Source organism: Syngnathoides biaculeatus, chromosome 18, assembly GCF_019802595.1.
Source record: "Syngnathoides biaculeatus isolate LvHL_M chromosome 18, ASM1980259v1, whole genome shotgun sequence".
Lineage (NCBI taxonomy): Eukaryota > Metazoa > Chordata > Actinopteri > Syngnathiformes > Syngnathidae > Syngnathoides > Syngnathoides biaculeatus.
In genome coordinates, this window is record NC_084657.1 from 15,703,559 (window position 1) to 15,727,231 (window position 23,673).

Genomic DNA, 23,673 nt, shown 5'->3' on the forward strand with positions numbered 1-23,673 from the left:
TGTATCCGTCATCACTGTATAACTTCTGCACTGTATAGTCTTGCATTACTTTTTTGGACAGTTTTTTAAAGAGATTACAACCATCATATAAAAATGCACAATTTGGTAGAAAAATAGTTTATTAAAAACATTTTTTGTGGCTGAAATGTTGAACATTTTACATCCATGTCATTTTTTTCATTTTGTTTTGTTTTTTGTACTGTTAACAAAAACCTTCACACAGCCTAACAGCTTAAAGCAAAAGTTGCGATTCTATCCGGGTCCTTCATAAGATGTGCTCTTGGGTGAAATGAGTTTCACATCATGATAACTGCGCTAGTGACAGTGAAAAGCATATTTACAGTGGAGAGCCCGAGCTGTCGCTTGACTCTGTTTTCCTTCAGGATTTGAAAGATTCAAGTCGGGGGGAATCGCAAATGTTACAGTAGTTGGGGGGTGCGACGAAAAAAAAAAAACAGCTACTTTGAAATAAATTGAAAATTATAGATAGTTCAGATTGCTTTAGCCATTGTTGGGCTATCCGATTAAGCTAATTAATTATGTACTATTAAAATGGACAACTCAGAGGAAAAGCTTGCATAAATTCTGTCCATTCACAAAAATGTACTCTCAACCTCAAATCAAATTCAAGCATGAATTTCTGAAAAGTTACATTTTGCATGTGATATTTTAACCCTCCTGAGCACTATTTTTAGAGCATCAAGACAGTTTAACCTAAGCATTGTTTTCCATTATATATATATGAATAAATCTAGACTTTTACACTTTAAAATGTAAAAGTGAAGAAAACAAACAAAAAAAAAAAGTTTAAAATCTGAAATGTTCCTGGGTATGCAAATCATGCAGGAAAATTTTACAAACTGATTGAACACTTCTCAAATGTGAATGTTTAACTAGGTTGAAATTAGTGTCACTGCCGGAGGGGAAAAGAAGGAAAGACAAATGAAAAACTTTTTTTAAAAAATCCCCAAATCTTGATTTACATTTTTTCAAGATTCTAAACTTTAAAATGGGTAATTCTAACAGCAGCATAAAAGCCAACCAGATTCAATTTATACTCAAAACGTCATTAAAATGAGAGCCAGAGAGAGCGAGGCAAATACTGTGTAGGCCTACACGCATCGATGAGTATGCAGTGGACGCAAACCATGAAGTCCAGTGGTGTGAAATAAGGTGTATAGTTCTCCTCCTCTAGCAGAAAAAAAGAACAGGATAAGTTATTTTATGCTATTTTGAACAATTAAATGTTTTTTTTCCCCCCCTATATTTTTCACAGGCTCAATTGCAGGAGGGCTGAAAGGTAAACCAATGAGATAGGTGCTCCAAATGTATGCCAATTTGTAAATGGAGTGAACTTATACAGCACTTTATCCACACCATCAGGCACTCTCATTCTCCCATTCAGATACCAAAACATAGCTGCTGCCGTGAAAGACGCTGTCGGACCCAATCCGTGAAATTTAAGATTTTCTGTCTTGCCCAAGAACAATTTGACAACGGACAGTCTGAGCTGGGGCTCGGGGCGACGGGGGTAAGGCCTGGGGGGAGCAGATGACTGACTGACGGATAAAAAAAACAAAAATGTCATTCATGACGGAGTGGTTGCAAAATTATGAAGTTATTTAAAAAAAAAAATCTAAAAACATGATTAAATAGATAAAAAATATGAAAGTGATGCATTCACACAATGTACAGGAAGGGGAATTATGCAACACGTTCACTTGGCGCACAAGTCAGTTTGGGTCGACGCAGCAAGGGGGAGACATTGTGCACACTACGACACAGCTTCCTGTTTGGCTTCTACGGGTTGCGGCGGCCCTCCGGGAGACTCGGCAGAGGGAGGGGCCGACTCGGCAGTCTTTTGGGGCGCTTCGGCGCTGCCCTCAGAGGTGCGAAGCTTGTCCATGTTCTCGAGCTCGGTCAAGCGATCGTTGCGGTCCCAACGGGTGGTCCTCTCCCGCCGCTTGGGCCGCTCTCCTTCTTTCCCTTTTTCCTGGGCCTCCCTGCTGCCATTTTCCCACTCACCCCTGTCCCGCCTGTCTCTGTCCCATCCGCTCCCATCCACTCTGTCCCTCGCATCTGAGCGATCACCGCCAAACGGGCGCCTCACCGCGCTGCTGAATCCTCGCTCTCTCTCCGGCTCCCGGTCGCGCTCCCTGAATCCTGGGCGTTCACCCCGGAAAGGGCGTCCCTCCTCGTCCTCAACTGCACGTGGGGCGCCGGGTCTGATAAAAGGAGGCATGGGAGGACCTTGAGGAGATGGCCCATGGGGTGGGAAGGGCGGTCTCATGCTGTGGGGCATCGCAAAGGTTCCTTTGGGTGGAGGGGCGTCGTGGTGCATCAGGGGTGGAGGATGGGGCCCCCTGGGCACCATCGGAGGCGGGACGGGCGGCGGTGGGAAACGCTGTGCGTGCAGCAGCGGAGGGCCCGGGAGGCGCTGCATCGGCATCAAACCGGGCCGGGTTCCCATCAGACCACCCGTTGGGGCCTGGATGCTGCCACCTGGGGGGATGCCCACCTGGTTACCTGCAGAGAACATGAAATGAAATGTTAAGCATATGCTACCAGGGTTGCAAAATTTCAGGAATTCTCCAGGTTAAGTTAAATAATTAGATTATTCTAAAACTTACACACAATGTCACAGATTCTGTCTGTATGTATTTAAATGTAGACATTTAAATTACGTCTATGGCATGTTTGCTTTTAGCACCCACAGACAAACAAGCCTAATGTCCCTGAGTTATTTGAATACCCTTGGCTCTTTGCCATGTTTTTCTTTATTTTGTTTATTTGTGCACTTTGCATGCTTACCACTGCACAAGCAAACCTTCCTGTTTACATTTTGTGACTACTAATCATAACAATAATAATAACAATGGCATCATATTGTCTGGTGTGACGCATTTGGGTACTCTTGGGATTTTTACGATGTAAATTCCACCAAGGTTTGCAAACCCAGGATCAGGGAATGGAAACGACAAAAGCAACCAAAGTGGTGAACATAAAAAAAGATGCCAAGAGAGGAAAGAGCAACTAACACATAGCTCCCATCTGGTTGTTGAAGAAGTTTGGAGCGTCCGGGAGCTCATCATGTTTCCTGGGGACCAAAGGCATGTCTTCACCTTTGGAGGGCGGCGGCATGGAGAGAGGCATGGCACCTGGTGGGGGGAAACCTAAGGGACAAAAGGAAGCGTTATTAGCTCACCATTTTGGTCTAAAGCAGCCATTTTAAGTGCATCACTGGCAAGTTTCTCCAAGTATAAACCTGCAGGTTGAAAAAACGTGAAAAGCCTGCGAGCGCCGGTACATGTGGTCACACGCATGTGCTGCTCGGTATGTAATGCTACATAAAATTTCCAGGTGCCCTTCAAGAGATGAACATCTCAAGAGATATTGTGTCTGATTTCTCACAAAATTTGAACCACATATATTCGACAAATGGAGGACGCTAAAGTACTAATTATCGCTTATTATATTATATATTATAACTACAGTACTAATTATTTTTGGTTTTCTCATTGTGTGCGCTGCCCAGTAAATGGTGGTAAAATTTAATGAGCTGCCATACATTACAAAACTAGTAAGTCCTCAAGGCCAGAGTTTGACCATTTTTGATATGTGAAAAAAATTCAGTTCTCTGCCTCCATCTTGTGCCTGTAATTCAGTGCTTCTCAAAAAGCAAGGCAAGCCCTCTTGCCAGAGAGGGGCAGAGGTGTCATCAAAAAATATATTAAGAAGCACTTCTCTTATTTGATACAAGAAAGCACCGTGACTGATGATAAACAACCAACCAGAGACAGAAGGAGTGACTTACAAGTTATCAAATGTCGCGCACTTGTTGACACAATCAACACGGCACTCCCAGTATTAAGGACTTAGTGCCGCAAAGCTAGCTGGGAGGATGTTAATGGCATTAAAAAAGTGTTGTTTGTTTTGTGTCAATTATTTCTCGAGTCATTCTTTTGTTTTATTATATGCTAGTAATGCTACTCTGTTTGCTGCGGTGTGATAATTTTAGTTTCTAAGTGAGAACGTGACTGTGTATAACATTGTCAGGAATGACCTGCATACACATGCAGCATGTGGGGGAATGTAACCTTCTTCTGATTACAGATGTAAAATCCAATTGTTCCTCACTGCCTCGTGAGCTCCATCATATGGTCACTTACATACAATAAAACGCGTGCTAGCGTGCATTCTAACAGTGTAACCAGCGTGTGTAAGTGTTCTGTACTTTGTTGGAGAAGTCACACAATACTTGCAAATGTTGAAACAGTGTGCACATAAAGTGCACCGCATTGTAAGGCACCATGTTTACTGTGGCGCCTCGTCTATTTATAAAAAGAATTGAAGACCTCTACGACCGTGAAAATACGGTATATAATCTGAAGAGCAAAATATGTTAATATGCAGGGCCGCGAATGGTGAACAGCGAATGGGCAAAGGCAACACTATCAGCTGATACCTGGAGGCATCTGCATGGGGTTGAAGCCCGGTCTAATGAATGGTGGTGGGGGCATGCCCGGCGGGAAGGCGGGAGGCGGCATGCCCATAGGAGTGGGGAAACCAGGTGGTGGCACAGAACCCATGCCGAGCATCGGAGGAAGCTGGGGAAAACCACCGCTATTATAGAACACTTCAAGAGATTTGTATAGAACTCATTAGATGGATAGAGAACCTGTGGAGGAGGAAGTGGAGCCAACCCATGGGGCTCCTCAAGCTGCTGTGAATCGTCTCCACCGTTGTGGGTGAGCTCCTCTGGGTTCTCCAGAGCTTTCTTTATAGTGCTCCACTCTGTAAGTGACGCACAACAAGTGAGACCAATTGACATGCATGTTAAAAACAAAGCAGAGCAGAGATGTGTAATGTTTGTGTGCTACCTGGCGCTAAAGTGTCCAAATCCAGCATTCCTCCTTCCTTGAGTTCCTCCAGCTGCTCCTCCCTGACTTTGGACCAGGGAACATAGGTGACACCAAGCTCCACGTTCCAGAACTGCTTTAAATCGGCCTTGATGCCTTTGTTCAGAGCCCATGCTATCTGTAGCCAGAAAAAAAAACAGCGTTCATGACACTTCAAATTATTTATGTTTATGTTCCAAATGCCTCCAACTGGACAGAAAAGTGACTGAAAAAAAACAAAAACATACTAAATCCGCATTGGGTGTCAAACTATTTTTTTCTCACGGGCCACATTGTAGTTAGAGGTTCCCTCAGAAGGCCCTTATGACTGTGAAACAATGAAAAATTTTCACCTCATCATATTTACACATGAAATTTATGAACTAGTTTGGGAATCAGAAATCAAGGGTAATGGATTTTTCAACTATTGATGATGTTTGGTAACACACAAATCCTAGCAATATCTCACCGTTATCATGTATGATAAGCCAATTTGAAATTTTGGTACAGATTTGAACAAAAAAACATAAGTTGATGCACATGATATGCCTTTGAGGGCCACATAAAATATTGCAGCGGGCCAGATCTGGCCCCCGGGCCTCGAGTTTGACACCTGTAATCTAAAGATTCCAGACAATTTTAGCACTTGGCACTTCCTGGTACTAAAAGGGGCCAATCAATGCTACTGACCCCACCCTACATGTGACTGGACCGTATAGCCTTAGAAACCACACCGCAAAAGTTACCTCCAGAACTGCTCTAACTGAATTGGTTCCTAGATCCGGGGTCCTGCAACTGACGTGCACGAAGAGACAAGCGGCGTTTCCTCGTGGCCAGGATATCGCAATAGTTTGCCGCGGCATTCAAGTGTCACTTTAGCCACTGTCAATGCTTGGGTGAAGCTGTAGTGATAACGTTTCATACCTTGATGGCTTTTTGGTTGACTTTGTAGGAGCCTCGACTGAGCTTCTGCAGGGCCCTGAAGGCATCCTGTCGGTGGATCATGACGATGTAGGCACAGCCTCGCGGAGGAATCATCTACAGATAACACACAAGCTTGAGGTTTCCACCATTCACAAAACCTTCAAAGCAGGTACACATCTCTTTTGTCTGCTTACGTTGATTGAGTCGATCTGTCCAAACTCCTCCAGCAAACAGGCCACATCTTGCTGCTGAGTCCTCTTGTCCAGTTGGCCCACCCACAGAGTTGTACTGCAGACTGAAAAGCAGACGATTAAAATCAGTTACTACAAAAACGGAGGCATTCGCACAAACGGACTGACACTTACTGCTCAGAGTCTCATTTTTGGGAGGCGGGAGACCTTTTTGCCGCCGCTCCCGTTCACGTTCCCTGTCACGGCGTTCCTGCGAGCGAGAGCGCGGGGAATGGTGGCGTCGGTCCCGGGAGCGCGACCGAGAACGCCGGTGACGGGAACGGCGCGTGCGGGAATTGGAGCGCGATCGCCTCCTTTTCGGGGACCTGGATGGTTACATTATATAAAAATGGTTTACCGCGACAGTCTCTTGATCCTACACAAGCTTATTCACATCCAATCCCGTCGATCAATACAAAACAATATGGTGTTGGAAAATTAGCAGTTGTTTTTCACATGATCAGTAGTGATAAAACTCAATTACCCAACTCTCCCACTGGCTAACCCACATTTGAATCTCGAGCTGCGGTTGGGGCTTTATTTTCCAGAATCTTCCGTTCGCGTACCCATTGTCAATCAACATAAACTAGTGTTAGGGACTATTTTCCATGATACTCTACCAACATACATAAAATTGCATCTGAACGGTTGATTAGGAATCAATTTCCAACTAGCTGTCACTGTTTTATCCACATTTTATCACATCTATGCTCGTGGTTGGAGTGCACTAATTTACTTCTAAACCTCATATCCCATGATCCTCCACAAGCTTACTTGGAGCCTGATCGTGACGTTTGACCGTGTCTGCCATCTTTCATGGAGGACCGATCTGCTTCAACTGTTGCATCCTAAAAATGTCACCAGGAAGAGATGGATGGAGTTAGTTGCTAACTTTTAAAGGCTTGACATAAGCACAGAAGGCTGGTGCTCATCCTCCACGTTACCTGCTGTTGCTGGGCCGAGTGAGGAAGTGGAGGAGGATAAACCCCCGGGAAGCCAGGAGGTCCCACGGAACCAGTGAAGGGCTGGCCCGGTAGAACGTGCCCCATCTGAGGCATCATTCCTGTGAATCCTTGTCCGGGCATCAGCCCATAGGACGGAAGCTGGCCGTTAGGAGGGAGAGGACCCTAAGGGCAACAAATAACATTGATTGATTGCAATGACACTTTCCTTGCTGTCTAAATGGGCTGCTGTAGAAATGAAAAACAACTATATATAGGAGGAGAGGGCAGTTATTTGCGCAACCATTTTGAAACGATTTCAACATCTATAAGTAAACAGCAGAGGGTGCTATTAAATCAAGGGAGTTTGCTGCTGCAGAAAACAGGAAAGTATTTGTTGAGGGGGTGGGAGGTGGAATTTTGTCAACAGGAGGGGTGTTGGTGGGGATTTCCATTTAAAAGGTATTCGTCAACGGGGGCTGGGGTTTACTAGAAATGGCAGCCCAGCATGCAGTGACGGTAAAACTTTTAAGGCCACAGAGTCTCTCAAGGAGTAGATTCCAGGGATCCCTATTAAAGGGCTGCTGTAGGAAAGTAAGAAATCGGAACCCGTCAAGCATGTACACTGGACAGCAATTATTATGACTCCATTATTTCAGGATCAGTTACTTTCCTGTCTTAACAAGCGGCTGTAGAAACCAAATCTTAGAATCACCTGCAGCGAGAAGTCCTGAGTCATGCTCATCACAGGCGGCTGCAAGGCGTGAGGCGGCTGCATACTGTCACTATGACAACGACGACATCATCGTCATTAGGTTCGCTTTTTGTTTGACTAAATTTACACCAAGATAAAAATGCTTCTGAGTATGTAATCTAATCAATCGAGGACTTACGAGGGCTGCGAGACGTCGTCCTTGGTCTCGTCTGCGGCTTCAGGTTCATCGTCGTAGTCAAAACGATCCAATAATGTCTGGGACACAGGTAGCTTTTTTTCAACACATTATACAGTACAGTAATAGTAATAAAACACGAACAATACACATAATAAACACACACACACAAGCATGTGAAGCACAACACCTTGTCAAATGCAGTCTTCTGTTGGCCGGCCTGAGGAGGATGCGTGAGGGCGTTGCTGAAAACGGGAGGGACGCTTGAGGTGTCCAATTGGGGGGCAGGTGGCGCCTGAGGGGTGGGTTCTACTTGGACAGGCTGCTGCTGGAAGTTCTGAAGCATCTGCTGGAGCTAATGAAGTTAAAAACATAATCTAGAAAGGAACGGCTAAAAAAAATTAGTCCTCTCCAAAAAAAAAGTATTGGAAGGGAACGGTCAATTCCTTTGTTTTTGTTCTACACTAGAGACATTTGGGCTTCAAATCAAAAATTAAAAATGACAAAAAACAAAAGTTTAGAATTCCATCTTTTATATTTTGGTATTTAAATCTAGATTTGTTACCTCAGGAGAGAGCCTTGAATCCACCCACTTAACAGATGAGCAAAAGTATAGAAACATGTGACATGGGTATTTCTAGTTGCTCAGGTGTTGTCTTTTAGAGTGCCTGTTGATACATTAGATAGTCCTTGTTTTTAGATATCGATTTCACCTATAAAAAAAAAAATATGAAGACCAGAGGGCTCTCCATTGGCAAAATGCAAATGATTTGGAAGCTGAGAGGAGAGGGAAAATCTAATCAGCACTAAAGCACAAACATTAGGCATCGCCAATACAACAATTTGGAATGTCCTACAAAAGAGAGAAACTACTGGAGTACTGAGCAATAGACAACACTTTTGGAAGGAACTTTATGTATGCATTTCAAATCAACAACTATCTCAGACCAGACCAGACCAACATCATGTCATTTCAATTCCATGCTGCCACCCTTGGAAAAGAAAAAGTACTCACCTGTTGACCCTGCGTGGACTGGAAGAGCTGTGCCACGGCGGTGAAGGGGTCCTGCTTTTGTGGTGACGCACTGGGCGCCGCGGCTGCCTGGTCTTTGGTGGGGGTCGGCGGGGAGGAAGGTGCTGTGAAAAACAATCCGAATCACAATAATTAGCTCAGCGCGACTTCGGCAGACAAGGACGGATGCACGTGGCAGAGAATCACCAGGCTCTTCGGCGTAAGGCGGAGGGCAGCTGGCGGCCTGAGGCTCCGCGTCGCTGCTGGTGCCGGCGGCCATGTCCAGGAGGGGCTGAATGACGTTGCTCTTGAATACGCCATTCTTTTGCCACAGGTTCAGGACACGTACCAGCTTACTCTGTATACACAACACACAAAATTATGTTAGCAAGTATGATAAGATAAGCAAGTACATGAAGATATGAGCACATCGATGTAGTTGTGAGAATAAGTACCGTAATTCCCAGCCTACAGACCGCACCTTGTTAAAAGGCTCACCCAGTACATTTGGAAAGGAAATACCATTTGCTACATACATATATTGCAGCTGTGTAAAAGCCGCAAGTGCCCACATTGAAACACGAGATATTTACAAAGAAAGACAGTACACAGAGTTTAACGCTAGCACCGCGCTAACAGGGCCGTTTAAAAAAAAAAAAACATACTGGTAAAAATCACTGAGCCATGGCAATAACATGCTAGCGCAGCGCTAACAGGGCCGGACCGGTAAAAGTCCACTTCCTCGGCACAAATATTCCACCGGTCTCACTCATACCTTTTCTGCTCAAGTGCCCCCCTTTGGCCGTTAGAAAAAATGCAGAAATTACTCGCATCACCACATAAAACGCAGGGTTGAAAGCGTGTGAAAAAAAGTCGTGGCTTATAGGCCGGAAATCGCGGTATGTAAAATAAAGAATGCTTCTTGAGAAAAGCTAATTCAAAATGGTTGTTTTCTCTCCAGGGCTCACAATCCACCTTTGAAAGTTAGTGTTCTTACTCTGTCCTCCAGGGGGCAGAGGCAGAGGTTCTCAAAGGTGCCCACAATGTTTTTCGTGAAGCGGGGTCCAAACACATCCTTGTCAGCGCCAAACTGGTGCCTGGACTGGCGGACGATGGAATCCACCACGTACAGGCCCGCCACCTTGTACTCAGACTTACACTGCACACACACACACACAAAAAAAAAAATGTTTCATTATTCTCATCTTGTTATTTACTGGCATTAAGCATTTGGAACAATGTTTTAATTGTTTTGGTCTCACCTTTTTAATGAATTTCTCCACAATCTGGACCACATGCTTGTAGAGCTGATCAAAGAAGTCAAGTTAGAACATATTGTACGCATATTATATGATAGATATTGGACATATTAGGACATTGGCTCCTTACTTTCATAGCTTTAATGGCCGACTTGGTGATGGAGATCATCTTGGCACGAGATATTGGCGGCTTACTGTCCATCAAGGAGAATAACTTCACAGGAAATTAAAAAAGAATGCACATTTTAAATAATTTAATCAGTAAACATCGGTCATAACTAATGGAAAAGCCACTTGTACAGAAGCCAGGGGAAAAAGGCAGTTCAGGGTGCCAGCTTGTGAGGAGCAACCATCACAGTGTGAAGTTTAACACTTGAGACTCGCTGGCTTTGCCCCCATTTGTGTTGAATCCGATGCCAGACGATGGCATTGCCATGCATCTCATTATCTGATCGTGTGAAGCTGCACCGGTTGCATGACGGAACGCAAACCACTTTAACGACTTCTGCATTAAAGGGGACCGGCGCACAAGTGCCGGCTTTACCGTGACGGTACACGTCCGGAAGGTAGTGTGGAGGTGGCCAGCATTTAAGCGGCTAATGACGCCACAGCCCAGCTTCTCTCTCCACTCTCGAGCTGGTTGACGTGACAACAAAAGGCCGTGGACGACGTGCATACATTGGTGCTCGTGTTGTTATGGGGGGTCTCCAATAGAAATATCCCCTGGGTGCAAAATCGCATACGATTCGTGATCTGCACTCACATGTCGCCATCATTACCATAAAGTGAAGATAGTACTGGCGTTGTGGCTTAATGTTTGGTCATGCGAGCTGAACGCGTTGTGGGATAACCTTACCGAGGGAGCCCGACGTTAGGAAAGCAGGCACAAAATATTTCCATTTTAGAGTGATGGATACCTTTTTTTTATACGCCTATTCACAGAAACAATCGCTAAGGCCTGTTTAAAATGATCAGAGTGCTCGACCGCCACAAGGGAGGCCCTCTCGGCGGGGCCAAACACTGCTCCCCGCCGGACCCCCGAGCGGCCGTAACGCCTCCCGAGTGAGTCGGGAAGTTGGCCTTACCTCCTGATTGAAGGCGTTGACGGCGTCCATGGCGGTCCACAGGACTCCCGCGGCGACGTCCCCCCCTGTTCGCACCTGCTGCCGGCGACGTTTATCCTAGCGAGGGTTAGCACAACATGTCCGCCGTTCGTAGCAAAGGCGGCTAGCCTAGCATCGGTGCAGGTTAGCTGCGCGTGCGAGGTCGGCGGGCGCGGCAAAGCATCCTGGGAAGTCTTACCCTTGCAGTTACATCCGTGGGCCGACAGGCTGTCAGCGTTTCTGTCCAAATCGCTATGAAGCAGCCCGGCTGAAGGACGTGCCTACTGGCAGCCATGTTTGCAAGGTCCATATTCTGATGGATGTTGAAATGAAGTTGCAACTTGCTCATTTCTCAACCGAGTTTTATGACGTTTACGTTTTTGTAAACGCCAAAAACGTGCGATGTCAATAGATTTGGAAACAAAACCAACTTTACCTTTTTAAGGGTGTAGAGGGTGATTCCCAGTTCCGTTGTTGTAATGGATAGGTTTCCAATTACGCCATCTTGTGTGTCATAGGGGTCAGAGAACACAGGTGAACGGTGAAGCGTGAAGTTTTTTTCCTTGCATGGCATTTTACCCAACCCTATGCAGCACAATGTACGAGCATCGTTGACGTTTTGTTTTTCTTGTCGTCCACACATATGGAATGTGGTGTCGACTTTCACCCTCCGAGGTTAGCATAAACATAGGTACACTGCTATAAAAGGTTGTATTGCATCTAACAATTATCTGTGGTGGTACCGTTCCATATTATGGAACCATATTAACAACATTATACAGTATATTATGTCCCGTCTTCCTCTCCCTCCTCTTCCTTCTTCTTTTACTTTATTCTTAAGTAGGGGGCTACAAAATATCATATCATGGACCTTAGTTGGCCCACTGACTGTGAGTTTGACACCTTGATCCTGGGAGCAAAACAAAGACCCCCCCCCCCAAAAAAAAAAAAAAAGTACATTCGCTCCTTATATTGTAGGCATTACAAACATCCATCTGTCCATTTTCTTTGCCACTTATCCTCACAAGGGTTGTGGGGAGTGCTGGAGCCTATCCCAGCTGTCAATGGGCAGGAGGCGGGGTACACCCTGAACTGGTTGCCAGCCAATCGCAGGGCACATCGAGACAGACAAACAGCCACACTCACAATCACACCGACGGGGCAATTTAGAGTGTCCATTTAATGTTGCATGTTTTTGGGATGTGGGAGGAAACCGGAGTGCCCGGAGAAAACCCACGTAGGCACGGGGAGAACATGCAAACTCCACACAGGCGGGGCCAGGATCGAACCTTGGACCTCAGAACTGTGAGGCCAACACTTTACAGCTGAGTCACCATGCCGCGCATTGAAAACAAATTTCATCAAGTATCTCTATGAATCTATACTAATCTATCTCCACTTGATTTTTGTATAATTTCCTTTCCTAAGCTCATAGAAGAAAAAGTCATCAACGAACCGAAGTACGACTTTCACTTCCCTCTCCAAAATTTGTGCTCCTAGTCCTACCTCATCATATTAATCGTTTGTTTTTAGTGCCAACTACCCCATGTTGGTCCACCTTTCCTTCACATTCCTTCATTCCCACATCTAGAATCCATACTTTGACCATCACTGCTGTCCTTCCTTTCACAATCACCCCAGTGAGTCCGACCCAATCAGAGAATGTCACACTCACTTGTATAACAGCCTGAAATATTAAAAATAAAAGAAGGAAAATAAAAGCACAAAGGGAAAAATACTCCAGCATTTTTCAAGGTAAACGGAACATTTTTTTTTTTATTGTCACTTTAAAAGCAACAGAATCACATACGATACTTGTTGCAAGGGGTGGCCCGTGTACACTGTGTATTGCTTGTTTGTACAATTTATATAATAAGATGATTGTATTTAGCTTTTAAGGCTCTCTGCACCTGAGCAAAACCACTCCATTTTGGTTAGGATTTTTTTTTTTTTTTTAAAACAGTTCGCATTGGGGAAAAAGAAAAAAAAAAACAGACAAAGCGAGTCATTTCCAGAAAGTCAAAAACACAACATGCACTCAGCATTACCGTACATACAGAAGGACGATAACAGAGTAACAAAAACATTGACACGTAAATACATCGATGTGCGCATAGTAAAGTGAGGCCAGTCCTCCATAGAGTGTCAGCATTTGTAAACAGTATCCACATTTATATTCAATTACACATTATAAAGTCAGAAATTACATTTGAAAAAAGTGACCTGATATGACGTATTTCCAAGTCAACTGTCCAGAAAAGGGGGAAAAAAACATGCAGCCTTATTTTTTTTTATTAAAAAACATCATCAGCCCTGTAAACAACTATTTTTAATCCTTTATTAAGATTTGGGATTTTCCGAAAGAACCACAGCCACGGGGGTCTCTGCCTTCGGGATGCACGGACACTTGATGCTGGAAAAGTGAAAGGAAATTACACTTTTTTTTCTACATTTTTGGCATGATTCTGAAAAACAATGGATTTTCTATAACTCACACAACACAAAACATAACAAATAGTGTCTAATTCCCAGACGCCAGTTTCTCATAATGACACCGAATTCATTGTCTTTTGTATCAAGATGCATGACAAACTCTCAAGAACACATGCTTGAAATCTAACAGAAAATTGGCTATTTTCCCGTGAAGCAGACATTTTTCGGAGGAATTACACAGCTCGTACTTTGACAAACCGACTAAGGAATTTGGCCAAAACGAGTCCCGCTGGGAAGGAAGTATGACAGTAGACTGACAGGTAAGCTTTCTTTTTTTTGCCTACACTGACCCTGGCATCAAACTTTGACGATCATCTCGAGGATTCACTTTAATGTAATCGGTGTTTAACGTAACACAAATGGGACTACCATAATTTCCGGCCTACAAGCCGCGACCTTTATTACATGCTTTGAACATTGCGGTTTAGGCGGTGATGCGGCGCAAGCGTTAGCGCACTTGGTTATAGGCCTCAATACACAGAAAGAGTTTAACGCTGAAGCTAGCCCCAGAACAACTTCTCACCATATATAAAAAAAACTATATGTCGCAAAATATCAAGTAATTCACCTACTAAAGAGTTAGCGTGGCGCTAGCGTTAAACTCTGTGTACAGAGGCCTATAACCAGGTGCGCTAATGCTAGCGCCGCACCAATGCTAGCACCAGCGTTAAAACTCTTTCTGTGTACTGAGGCTTATAACCAGGTGTGCTCTGTCAGCCGGCAATTACGGGATATGTAACAAACTTAAAAGTATATATTTTTTATTTTATTTTATAATCACAAAAAAAATTGTAAATAGTTGCCTGAAATATTAACTCTGAGTGGACCATTGTAATTAAGCCCTTGCATTCCCACGTACACGTAGAGGGGACACACCCTCCCGTACTAAGTACCGCAACCGTCTTCACCCCTCCCCTTTCGTGGTAAGCTACATTGTGGTTGAGGAGTATTCGCACTTTGTAGTAAGAATAGAGGATAATGTATTTGCTTTACGTTGTGGTCCTAGCTTGATGCTACAGCTAATACAAAGTGTTTGTTTCGCCTTGTTCACGGCAGGTACCTTTGTTAATATGGTGGGTATTTTGTTCCCCCCTTTCGCCGAAGTACGTTGTGGTCCTAGCTTGATGCTACAGATATTACAAAGTGTTTGTTTCACCTTGTCCACGGCAGCTGTGTCAAATTAAATGGAGATTGCCTCCGAGAAGAATCCTGTGTCACGACATGGTCTTTAAAGCTACACAATACAGAAGTCCACCCGTTACATATTTAAAAAACTATGTCGCAAAATCTCAAGTAAATCGTCTACTCCTGATGGCCACATTTAGCTAATTCAATTCAGTCTAACTGGCCTTTTAAGAAAATCTTAAATTCAGTCTGGTTTCTTTCACATGTGCATCTGGATTACAGAGATGACAGTTATTGTAGTTATTTGGTGTGCGTGTTGATCATTTAACATACCGCTCTCTCTTGCGCATCTGTTGGATGGATTCGGGCAGCGGTCGCCCGAAGCTCTCTGGCAGGAGGACCGTAGCGAAGGCCGCCAAAACGGCCAGACTGCCCAGGATGATGTAAGGCAGGAATGGTGAATAAGACCCTGTTTCAACATCAAATGACATCAGTAAATAAAATGAGAGTCTTTGTCTGGATGTGTTTTTGTTTGTCATAGTAATACTGTATTTGCTACCAATCGGACAAAATCTGTAGGATGACTTTGTCTTTAAAGGACCACTGGATTTAGCAAAAATGACTTAAATAGTGACGAAATTTTCTGCAACTTTGAGTTACCCCTCCTCATTTACAAAAGTGAACACGGAGTGCTTTGTTGTTTTTATCCTACAGATACAAAACAAAACAAAAGAACTCACTGAGTTCCAGCAGGTATGGCGTGATGCAGCTTCCCAGCCTCGCCACTGTGTTACAAATTCCAGCCGCCGTGTTTCGTAGCACCGTCGGGTACAGCTCGGTGGTGTAAGCGAACATCAGGCCGAAGCCGGTGGTGATGGCGTATTTTCCCACCATCTCCAGAGTGAGCGAAAGACCAGTGTAGTCTGTCGAACCAGGAAAAAAAGGTCAGTGGAATTCAGTTTTCGTGAACTGTGGTCAAACACGAGCGCTGTTACTCAATGTCCGGGTGTTCAGGTTTAAGGGCCTAGCCCTTAAAACTAAAGTGTTTAAAAGTTATGGTTATAAAGGGTTATGGATTGTTTTTAGGGAAATAGGTGACACAAGTTGGATATTAAGGGGTTTGGATTAAGAGTTAGGAGTTGTGATTAGTGGTTAGGTTTGAGCTTAAGAGGGTAAACACAACAAATTTCAATCACCTTCAGGCACCAGCTGTATGAAGTAGAGTGGCACCGCAGCCAGTAAAAGAGAGCCGATAACAGACATTCGACGCGACACATAGCGCAGAGCCAGCCAGCTGGACACGTACGCCGGAAGCTCCACAGCCGCTGAGATGAAACAGCTGATGTATGCGTTGGTATGGAACTGCGTCGTGTTGTAGGAGATGCCGTAATAGCCCGCGGACATGGTGAACCTGGCAGATGGGAGCACGCACTGATGACGTTAAGTAATACTTTAGCTTAGCTTGTTAGGTCTTTGCCAACCGGATAGCTGCCCTATGCTTCTGTTAAGCCACACTGTCGTTTTATTTTGCTAGGTTAGGTTAGTAGGTTATCTATTTGGTGTTACAAAAAGGAGGCTTGTGTGACAACCGACACTGTTCATTAACTTTGTTGTCTCGTTAGGCACTGACAAGTTAGCGGTCATATTCTTCTGTTAAACCACTGTGTTGTCTTTTTTTTTTTTTTGTAGCTTGCAACTTCATGCTTTTAGTATCAGGTGTTTGCAATGATTGAGGGATTTTATAGACCACTATGTTAGCTTCACTAGCTAAGCCCCAAACAATTAAAGCAATAAACCCTCCTGTCAGTGATTCCCCACCCCCGTGCTAGCAATGAATTTGGATTCTGAATCGGTTCATGACAAAGAAAGAAGAGCACCTAGTTAAGACCTAATCTACATCTTAGCGTGGCAGGCTAACTAGCAACTAACAACAAATGCAGAAAAGACACCCGATTGGCCTCCAGGAACTTTTGTCCAGTGTTATCTTTGCTTTTGCATCCTGAATCAGTTTGTGACAACAATTAGAATTTTTAGGAATTAGCCTGGCACATTATATTAGCATGCTCGCTGGCCATTGACAATTGATGATACCCAGACGATCTCCAAACACTTCAGTCCAGTGTTAAATCCTGAATGTACATTGATTGTGATCTTTATGATATTTGAGACATGAAGGAGCAGTGAGGGAGAATGTAAACTGCTACAATACGTTATTTTTGCGATTAGTTAAACGAAATATTATATAGCTCAAGACTGCTCTTGGCTCACTCAGTGGGAATTATATTTGACCTCCTCAACCACAAATATCTGATTTGTAAAATAAAATAAAAGAAAATACTGTGGGTGCGAATTTAGCGGTCTTCAACTCCCCAAAATTCCGGGGCGCAAAGTCAACCTTTCGGAAGCATCTTGAAAAGAAAACAAACACAGGTAAGCTAAACTTAATAGTAACTAAGAGAGTTGCAGTCAGCATGTTTTTAGCCGTCAAATATATTTAGAGGAAAATGTAAGTCAAAATGAGAATGCTCTATAACTAGTCATTCATGTGATGGTTTTTAAAGTAGATTTTTACGGTCTTGGTCTTGTCACAGTCTAGGATTGTATAGGTATTGGTCTTGATTCCACAAAGTAGAGGTCTCGTGAGTTCTGGCCTCAGGCACGTCTTGCGGTCGTATAGTGTGGTCTTGAGCACAACACTAAGTTACCATGATGGATTTTTAAAACAATAGGCGTAGCCCACAAACCAGTTCTTCTTCCAGGCTGTGCGACATAGTTCCATTTTACGTCAGTAGTTTGAAGACAAAGAGGGAACATACTGTAAGCACTGTCAACAGAAGACAGCAGAGCTTATTAACACTAATTATTTGTGTCAACTGTGGCCTCTGCAGGTAAACTCCCTTTGATGTTCCTTTGTTTGATGAATTGTCACAAAGAAGACGACACGAATACAGAAATGCGCATGACAATCCTGCCTGCGAGTAATGGTGATGAATACAGTAAATGTTTTCGGGGTCGAACAAAAATACAATGCATTCAATCATTTTAAAATGACCAATTTATTTGTTCAATACAACTGTTTTTTTTTTTTTAAATAAAGTTTTTTTATCCAGATAAGTTTTTTTTGTAGCTATACCAATAAATGAAGAAATATTTTTTAAAAAATGTATTAAAAAAAAGAAAAATATTTTTGTGAATAAAAAAAAATATTTATACATATATATATATATATTATATATATATATATATATATATATATATATATATATTAGGGATGCACTTAATATTTTTAATAACTTTCTATACAAATACAAAAGTGATGATGAATATTTTGGAGGGATAAAAAAAAACCTATGGGTATTTTTTTCTAAATAAAATGTCACTTTTGTGCATGAATGTTTAAGATTTTTGATAAAATTAATAATAAAATTAATTCATTTTTGGAGGGATACAATACTTTTTTTTATTTTGGGGATATCAAAAGAGTGTGTGTGTGTGTATATATATATTCTAAAAAATTGTATATAAACAAATATAAATCCATCTGTCTATTGTCTAGTAAATTGTCTCACCTACCATCAGTCATAAATCTTATTATACAGTACGGTACAAGTATATCCCTGATGTACATTAACAACAATAATATACAATGTAAAATTTTTTTTTTTTTTTTACACTGTACTCACGCCACATAGCAGAGAATCATTGTCATGAATCCGATTTCGAAGTTGCCCACCAGGTCCAGGATGCTGTGCGGTTCTTTGGGCTGTGACTCTTTGGGCTTGCTCACCTGTAGGAAACCGTATTATCGCTGATGGATGGATGGATTTTTTCTTTTTCTTTTTTTTTTTAAATGGAACAGAACCAAATATACAGTTTTGAAATTATTATTCTGATGTTCAAATTAAAAAAAAAACAAAAAAACATTTTCATCCTTTGTCACTCACAATGTAATCCTCGAAGATGACTTGTGGGGCTCGCACTTTGTTCATCCTGGCCGCCTTCCTCACGATGGCCTCTGCCTCCTCCACTCGTCCCTGGCACAGGAGCCAGCGAGGAGACTCCGGGATGAACCTGCGTGCGACACAACCCAGAGTCAGGCCCGACCCGATAGAAGCCCCATTCCATTAGAACTGACCACCAGAAGGGGAACAAAACCAGGCAGGGCAGGGACAAGGCCAGCATGAGAGACTTCCAGTCCCTCAGGAAGTAAGCGCACACAGGTAGGATCATGTAGCCGACGGCGAAACCAAAGCAGGTTCCCAGCGATGAATACAGCAGCCGCACGTTGCCAGTGAGGATCTCTGCGCCTACTCACAGAAACACCCCCCACCACCACCACCACCACCACCACCAAAAAAACAAAAAAATGTGCTGTAAAGACACAAACGAGGAAACTTGAAACCGTTGTGTTTATTCGTGCAAGATGGTGGTGCTTATCATGACCAACAATTGCTTCAATTCTGAAATGTACAATGGAGCGTATGCCGTAGAGGTTAAAACAACTTTTTTTTTTTTTTTGCAGTCGATGCAAATATGATAGTCGAATCGATGTCGATTAATAGATGACGTCATCATTATGTTTTTATTTTTCAGTCATCAACTCGCTGTGCGGGTTTTCACTCTGAAGGCAAGCTAGCCAGCTCATTTTACGCATCGTCTTCGGTTGCACTTGCCCTACCCCGGGCTTCGTTCATCCAATCACAATCAAAGACCTTCATGCCCTTGCAGCCAGTAGGAACTTACAATAGACTAATTCATGCAACACAACTGTTGGTTTCCTTGTGCACCTACATCATAAAATCACGTGACTTGTTTACGTCGCCATATTGCAGGTCTAACAAAGCATTGTTCAATGATAAGTTGGTTGGAGACGACACGAAAATATGTCCCATAGCACGTCGCCCAGAGTCTTATCTGATACCGTTAGGCATTTAGAAGGTGAAAATAAACAAAGGTACATGAAAAAACGAGATAAACTCGGCACAGAGGACCCATATTTCATGCTAAGATATGATAAACTGGACTATTACCCCAGTTCCGCTTGTCTTGGACAACTGGATATACACATGGATCTGGTGAGTAAGTCATCAACGTTTACACGGAACAGTTTGAAAGCGTAGAAAAGTGGATGCATACGAATACTTTGTTGCTGGATCTGCTCTCATCAGGAATAAATAAATCCCACATAGTGACGGGTTGACGGCTCGTGAACGGCGGAAGTGTGTTCGGCCAAACGCTAACCTTTGCCGGAATCCATCGATCTTTTCAGCTAGTATTCAATACAAATACCAATATTTAAATACGTAGATGAGCTCTGGTTTTACACAAACTCTCGGAGCCATCTCCATGAAACGTACACGGAAGCGATTGCAGCCAAACGTTGACTTCTCCGGTGTGACATTTAATACGCGTTGTTCTCAAATGAGCCAACTTGGCATTATAAATACTTCTTGGTAATTTCAGATTGAGAAGAACAATTCCTACCTGAAATGAAGCGATCGCTACACAGGTGTGTGTGTATTTTGGTCGGGCACTATCCATCACATTTAATTGTCGAAATCCATTCAGATTTTCTGGTCTTTTCAGATGGTATTCCATAAAATGATCTCTTTGAATATCTGTCTCATCTGTTGCGACAACCAACAGGACTACAGGTCTCGGGTATTGTAAATATTCTCCTCCGGTTCAATGTCTCCCACAATGTCGAGCAGCTCTGTTGGATCAGCAATATGGCGCCGTGAAATTGGTGACGTCACCAATTATATAATAAAGAAAATACAGGAGATTATATTGTAGCAAACCTTCAGTTGTGTTACTGGAAGAGTCTTATTAGATCCGACTTTTTGTGAGACCAAAGTAAAGTGGACATGTTGATTACTTGATTCAAAGTCTAGTACACAGTGTACGGGTACTTTCTTTGACTCTATGAATTATTTCTTGTGGTTCTGTTTATTTCTATAACGCCAGGTGGTAGTTACAAAGGGGAAGAGGAGTCGTACCAAATTTTTTTAATAGTAATTTGCACATGTGCTGTGTATTTTTGACTGTGGATAATATTTCCGACTGTCCGGTTTATTTCTGTCGTGCATTTTTGCAAAGTCATTGTGTGAAATGCGCACTGTGGATTACGTCTTATCATTGTGTTTGTTTCTGTTGTACTGCCAACACGTTACCCAGTACTAATGCTGCCATGTAGTTGGACATCTGTCCCAGGCCGTTGATGACCAGCAGCACGGTGAACATGGACCAGGATACAGAGAAGACCTGAATGAAGCTGAAGACGGTCTGCAGAGCCAGCGTGATGAAAAGGATTGGTTTCCTTCCAAATCTGCTCAAGGACGTACACGTATCTCTCATATGTACTGTGCCAAATACACATCAAACACATCTTCTCGCAGTACTTGTCTGAAAGTTGCCCCGCGAAGAAGGATCCGGCCAGGATGCCCACAAAGAAAATGGTAGTAGTGAATGGTTTCTTCCATTGGTTGTCGCACACCAGGTCAAACTAAAAGATGGAGAAATACATACAGGATTTGCAGGGATGAGAATAACCAATTTGGAAAAACACTGAAAATGTCTGTCGATGGGTGTGGGTGTGGGGGCGGGGGGAGGGGGTTGAGTTTTTGAGTTTGCTCCTGGATATTTTTTGTGCACAGCACTTTGCCGGGAATGTCCACTTTTTGTATGTGTTCAGTTAGACATGTTGATACCGTTTTCGGTCCTATCTGCACGGTTACACTTTTTTCAAGCCACGCCCGTCTGAAACAGTTTTTGATTCCAGCATCCTTGTCAATTGCCCTCGATCTTCATCCTTTTTTCCTAACACTTTCGCCATCATAAAACTTTGAACACACCGTCGCTCAGTTGTCTAAGTCCCACGCGCCATTACTTGGCTAACTTAACAAGTTACACTGCGATTTCTGAGAACCGAGAACACACGTACATGGCAGTGGTGAAACTCGATTAACCACTAAGACGATTGGATCGTTATACCGTATACCTCTGTTGTCGAATCGAGTAATCTGCCGCAAACAAGTTTTAATGTTTATGTCGCAAAATGCAAATATTTACACTACCGAGCAAGTTAGAACGGCATATGATAGTCGTGCTTGTGAAGCTGAACTCGCAGCTCGGAGCCCACCACTGAGAGGCAAGCGCACGAAACCCTATTCCCCCCACACACACCCCTGAAATTTTCTCAACGGATTTGCACTCAACTCGAGAAAGGTCATTTTAGTCTGAAAAAGTCGGAAATCCGCCGATCGGCGGAAAATTCTCCTCCCTGGATTTGGATTCCCATCTTTCTTCCCATCATATATGATTTGCTTTGAAATTTCAAACCATTTAAGTTTTTGTTTTGTCGAGCAATGACACACAGTCACCTCAGTGACAACGGTGGATTGGTAGGTTTCCTTGCTGTAGATCCAGCCGTCTTGACACGTCTCCTCCTGCAGGGAGGTGAGGTTGACATCCACCTCGGGACTGTAGCCCTGGTCCGACAGGTTCCGGACTACATCGAGCCGGTACCTGCTACAGCTGCTCAGCACTTCTTTGCCGTTCACCACCTGTATGTTAGAAAAAGTGTTTTTTTTTGTTGTTGTTTTTTTTTTAATGCATGTATCCTGTGGGAATAAAACAGTAGATTATATCTACTGTTGATATAATGTAGCTAAAAAAAAAAAAAAATTCACTTGAAATAAACCCAATTTGTGCCTAACAAAGAATAGTACAGCTCACTTTTGCATGGTTTAACAATATTGTATGTTTATTACTTTTGCGGCTGTGTGTGGCTGCAACGTGAATATTTACAAGAGGGGTTGGAGAAACAAACTGGAACATGCAAATGGGTTTCAGCTGTGAGGGTCTTGTGATTTTTCTCTATATCAAAAGACGGGAAATGAATGCCATATGCCTCTTTCAATTCATGCTTGTGCACGCTTTCGATGAGAGGGCGCTGCCGAGCACGATTATAACCTGCGTTGTTAAGTTTGAAACAAATTAGTACATGCTTCATATGCATGAACTCGCTAACCCGGGCTACGATTTTGTGACAATCAGCAAGCTTTTGCATTGCACAACGCAACTTCCGGCGCATGATTTCTAAACTTAGGTGCTGAAATACAATTAAATCACTCGTTTTTTGCTGAGGTTTTGTGAATCTCGCGTGATGCGGCGACAATCTGCGCTGTTTTTTGGTCTTTAAATTACATTTTTTATTTTTAAGGGATGGAAGCATTCCAGGAAGCGGTCGTACCGGTCATACGAATCGACTAAACTCACCCGCACGGGGATGACGGCAGCGTGCCAGTCCTCGGTTAAATTGACATCCGGCACCCGGCAGTGGTGGGCCGGCGTGTCTGCCAGGAAGACGAGGGTGAAGGCACCGAAGCCGTTAGGCACGATGCTGATGCACAGCAGGAGAAAAACGACTTGCTGGAAGCGTCCGAACTGCCCCAGGAAGGCGACGCTCTCCGGGTAACTCTTCATGGCGAGTGATGAATTTGATTTTTTTTTTTTAAATTTTATTTTTCTATTACTTTAAGCGACAAGCAGAAGAGAAGCCATTTCGCTCGGGAACTCAATTTGCTCCTTCTCCCACGATCAGGATATGTAGCCACCGCCCTGGCACCCACCCCACGAAGCTCCGAACCTGCCCATGTCGAACCCCGCCTGCCACCACGGACGCTCCCGGGAACACCGCCTGTCAATCACGCGCCCGCGATAGATTGCCCGTAAGCGACTTGCCCTTTTCTAAAGTGCTGACTCCGCAAGAAAAACAAACAAACAAACAAACAAGA

General features: G+C 43.4%; 2 protein-coding genes across 3 annotated transcripts; both read right to left on the reverse strand.

Moving 5' to 3' along the window:
- Positions 1-11: 11 nt before the first annotated feature.
- scaf4a (SR-related CTD-associated factor 4a) lies at positions 12-11,459 on the reverse strand. Of its 2 annotated transcripts, none has more exons than XM_061803880.1 (19): positions 11,240-11,459; positions 10,285-10,368; positions 10,158-10,202; positions 9,893-10,054; positions 9,103-9,253; positions 8,899-9,020; positions 8,074-8,229; positions 7,887-7,963; positions 7,709-7,778; positions 6,997-7,179; positions 6,827-6,900; positions 6,188-6,378; positions 6,017-6,117; positions 5,823-5,936; positions 4,881-5,037; positions 4,679-4,794; positions 4,466-4,607; positions 3,039-3,173; positions 12-2,526 (listed from the first exon to the last, which is right to left on the reverse strand). In XM_061803880.1, exons 1-19 carry the CDS (start codon positions 11,267-11,269, stop codon positions 1,775-1,777), a joined length of 2,862 nt encoding a protein of 953 aa, XP_061659864.1. In that variant the 5' UTR covers positions 11,270-11,459; the 3' UTR covers positions 12-1,774. The 2 variants fall into 2 exon arrangements, with proteins under 2 accessions (XP_061659864.1, XP_061659863.1); XM_061803879.1 differs by having other exon boundaries at positions 13-2,526; positions 8,074-8,238.
- A 1,554-nt stretch (positions 11,460-13,013) lies between these two features.
- LOC133492150 (solute carrier family 22 member 4-like) lies at positions 13,014-23,421 on the reverse strand. Its single transcript, XM_061804153.1, has 11 exons — positions 23,156-23,421; positions 22,258-22,440; positions 21,277-21,380; positions 21,049-21,203; positions 19,011-19,182; positions 18,820-18,946; positions 18,559-18,662; positions 16,072-16,286; positions 15,616-15,798; positions 15,209-15,344; positions 13,014-13,670 (listed from the first exon to the last, which is right to left on the reverse strand). Exons 1-11 carry the CDS (start codon positions 23,360-23,362, stop codon positions 13,598-13,600), a joined length of 1,659 nt encoding a protein of 552 aa, XP_061660137.1. The 5' UTR covers positions 23,363-23,421; the 3' UTR covers positions 13,014-13,597.
- Positions 23,422-23,673: the final 252 nt, after the last annotated feature.

Excerpts from the sequence above, each read along its gene's own strand:
- scaf4a (XM_061803879.1), bottom strand. The coding sequence starts at position 11,269 with ATGGACGCCGTCAACGCCTTCAATCAGGAG. Across the intron at positions 9,254-9,892 it reads TCTGCCCCCTGGAGGACAGA|AGTAAGCTGGTACGTGTCCT; the intron begins GTAAGAACACTA and ends TTGTGTATACAG. Across the intron at positions 2,527-3,038 it reads CAACCAGATGGGAGCTATGT|GTAACCAGGTGGGCATCCCC; the intron begins GTTAGTTGCTCT and ends TGTTCTCTGCAG.
- LOC133492150 (XM_061804153.1), bottom strand. The coding sequence starts at position 23,362 with ATGAAGAGTTACCCGGAGAGCGTCGCCTTCCTGGGGCAGTTCGGACGC. Across the intron at positions 21,381-22,257 it reads AATCCACCGTTGTCACTGAG|TTTGACCTGGTGTGCGACAA; the intron begins GTGACTGTGTGT and ends TCCATCTTTTAG. Across the intron at positions 21,204-21,276 it reads GCGGGGCAACTTTCAGACAA|ATTTGGAAGGAAACCAATCC; the intron begins GTACTGCGAGAA and ends GTCCTTGAGCAG.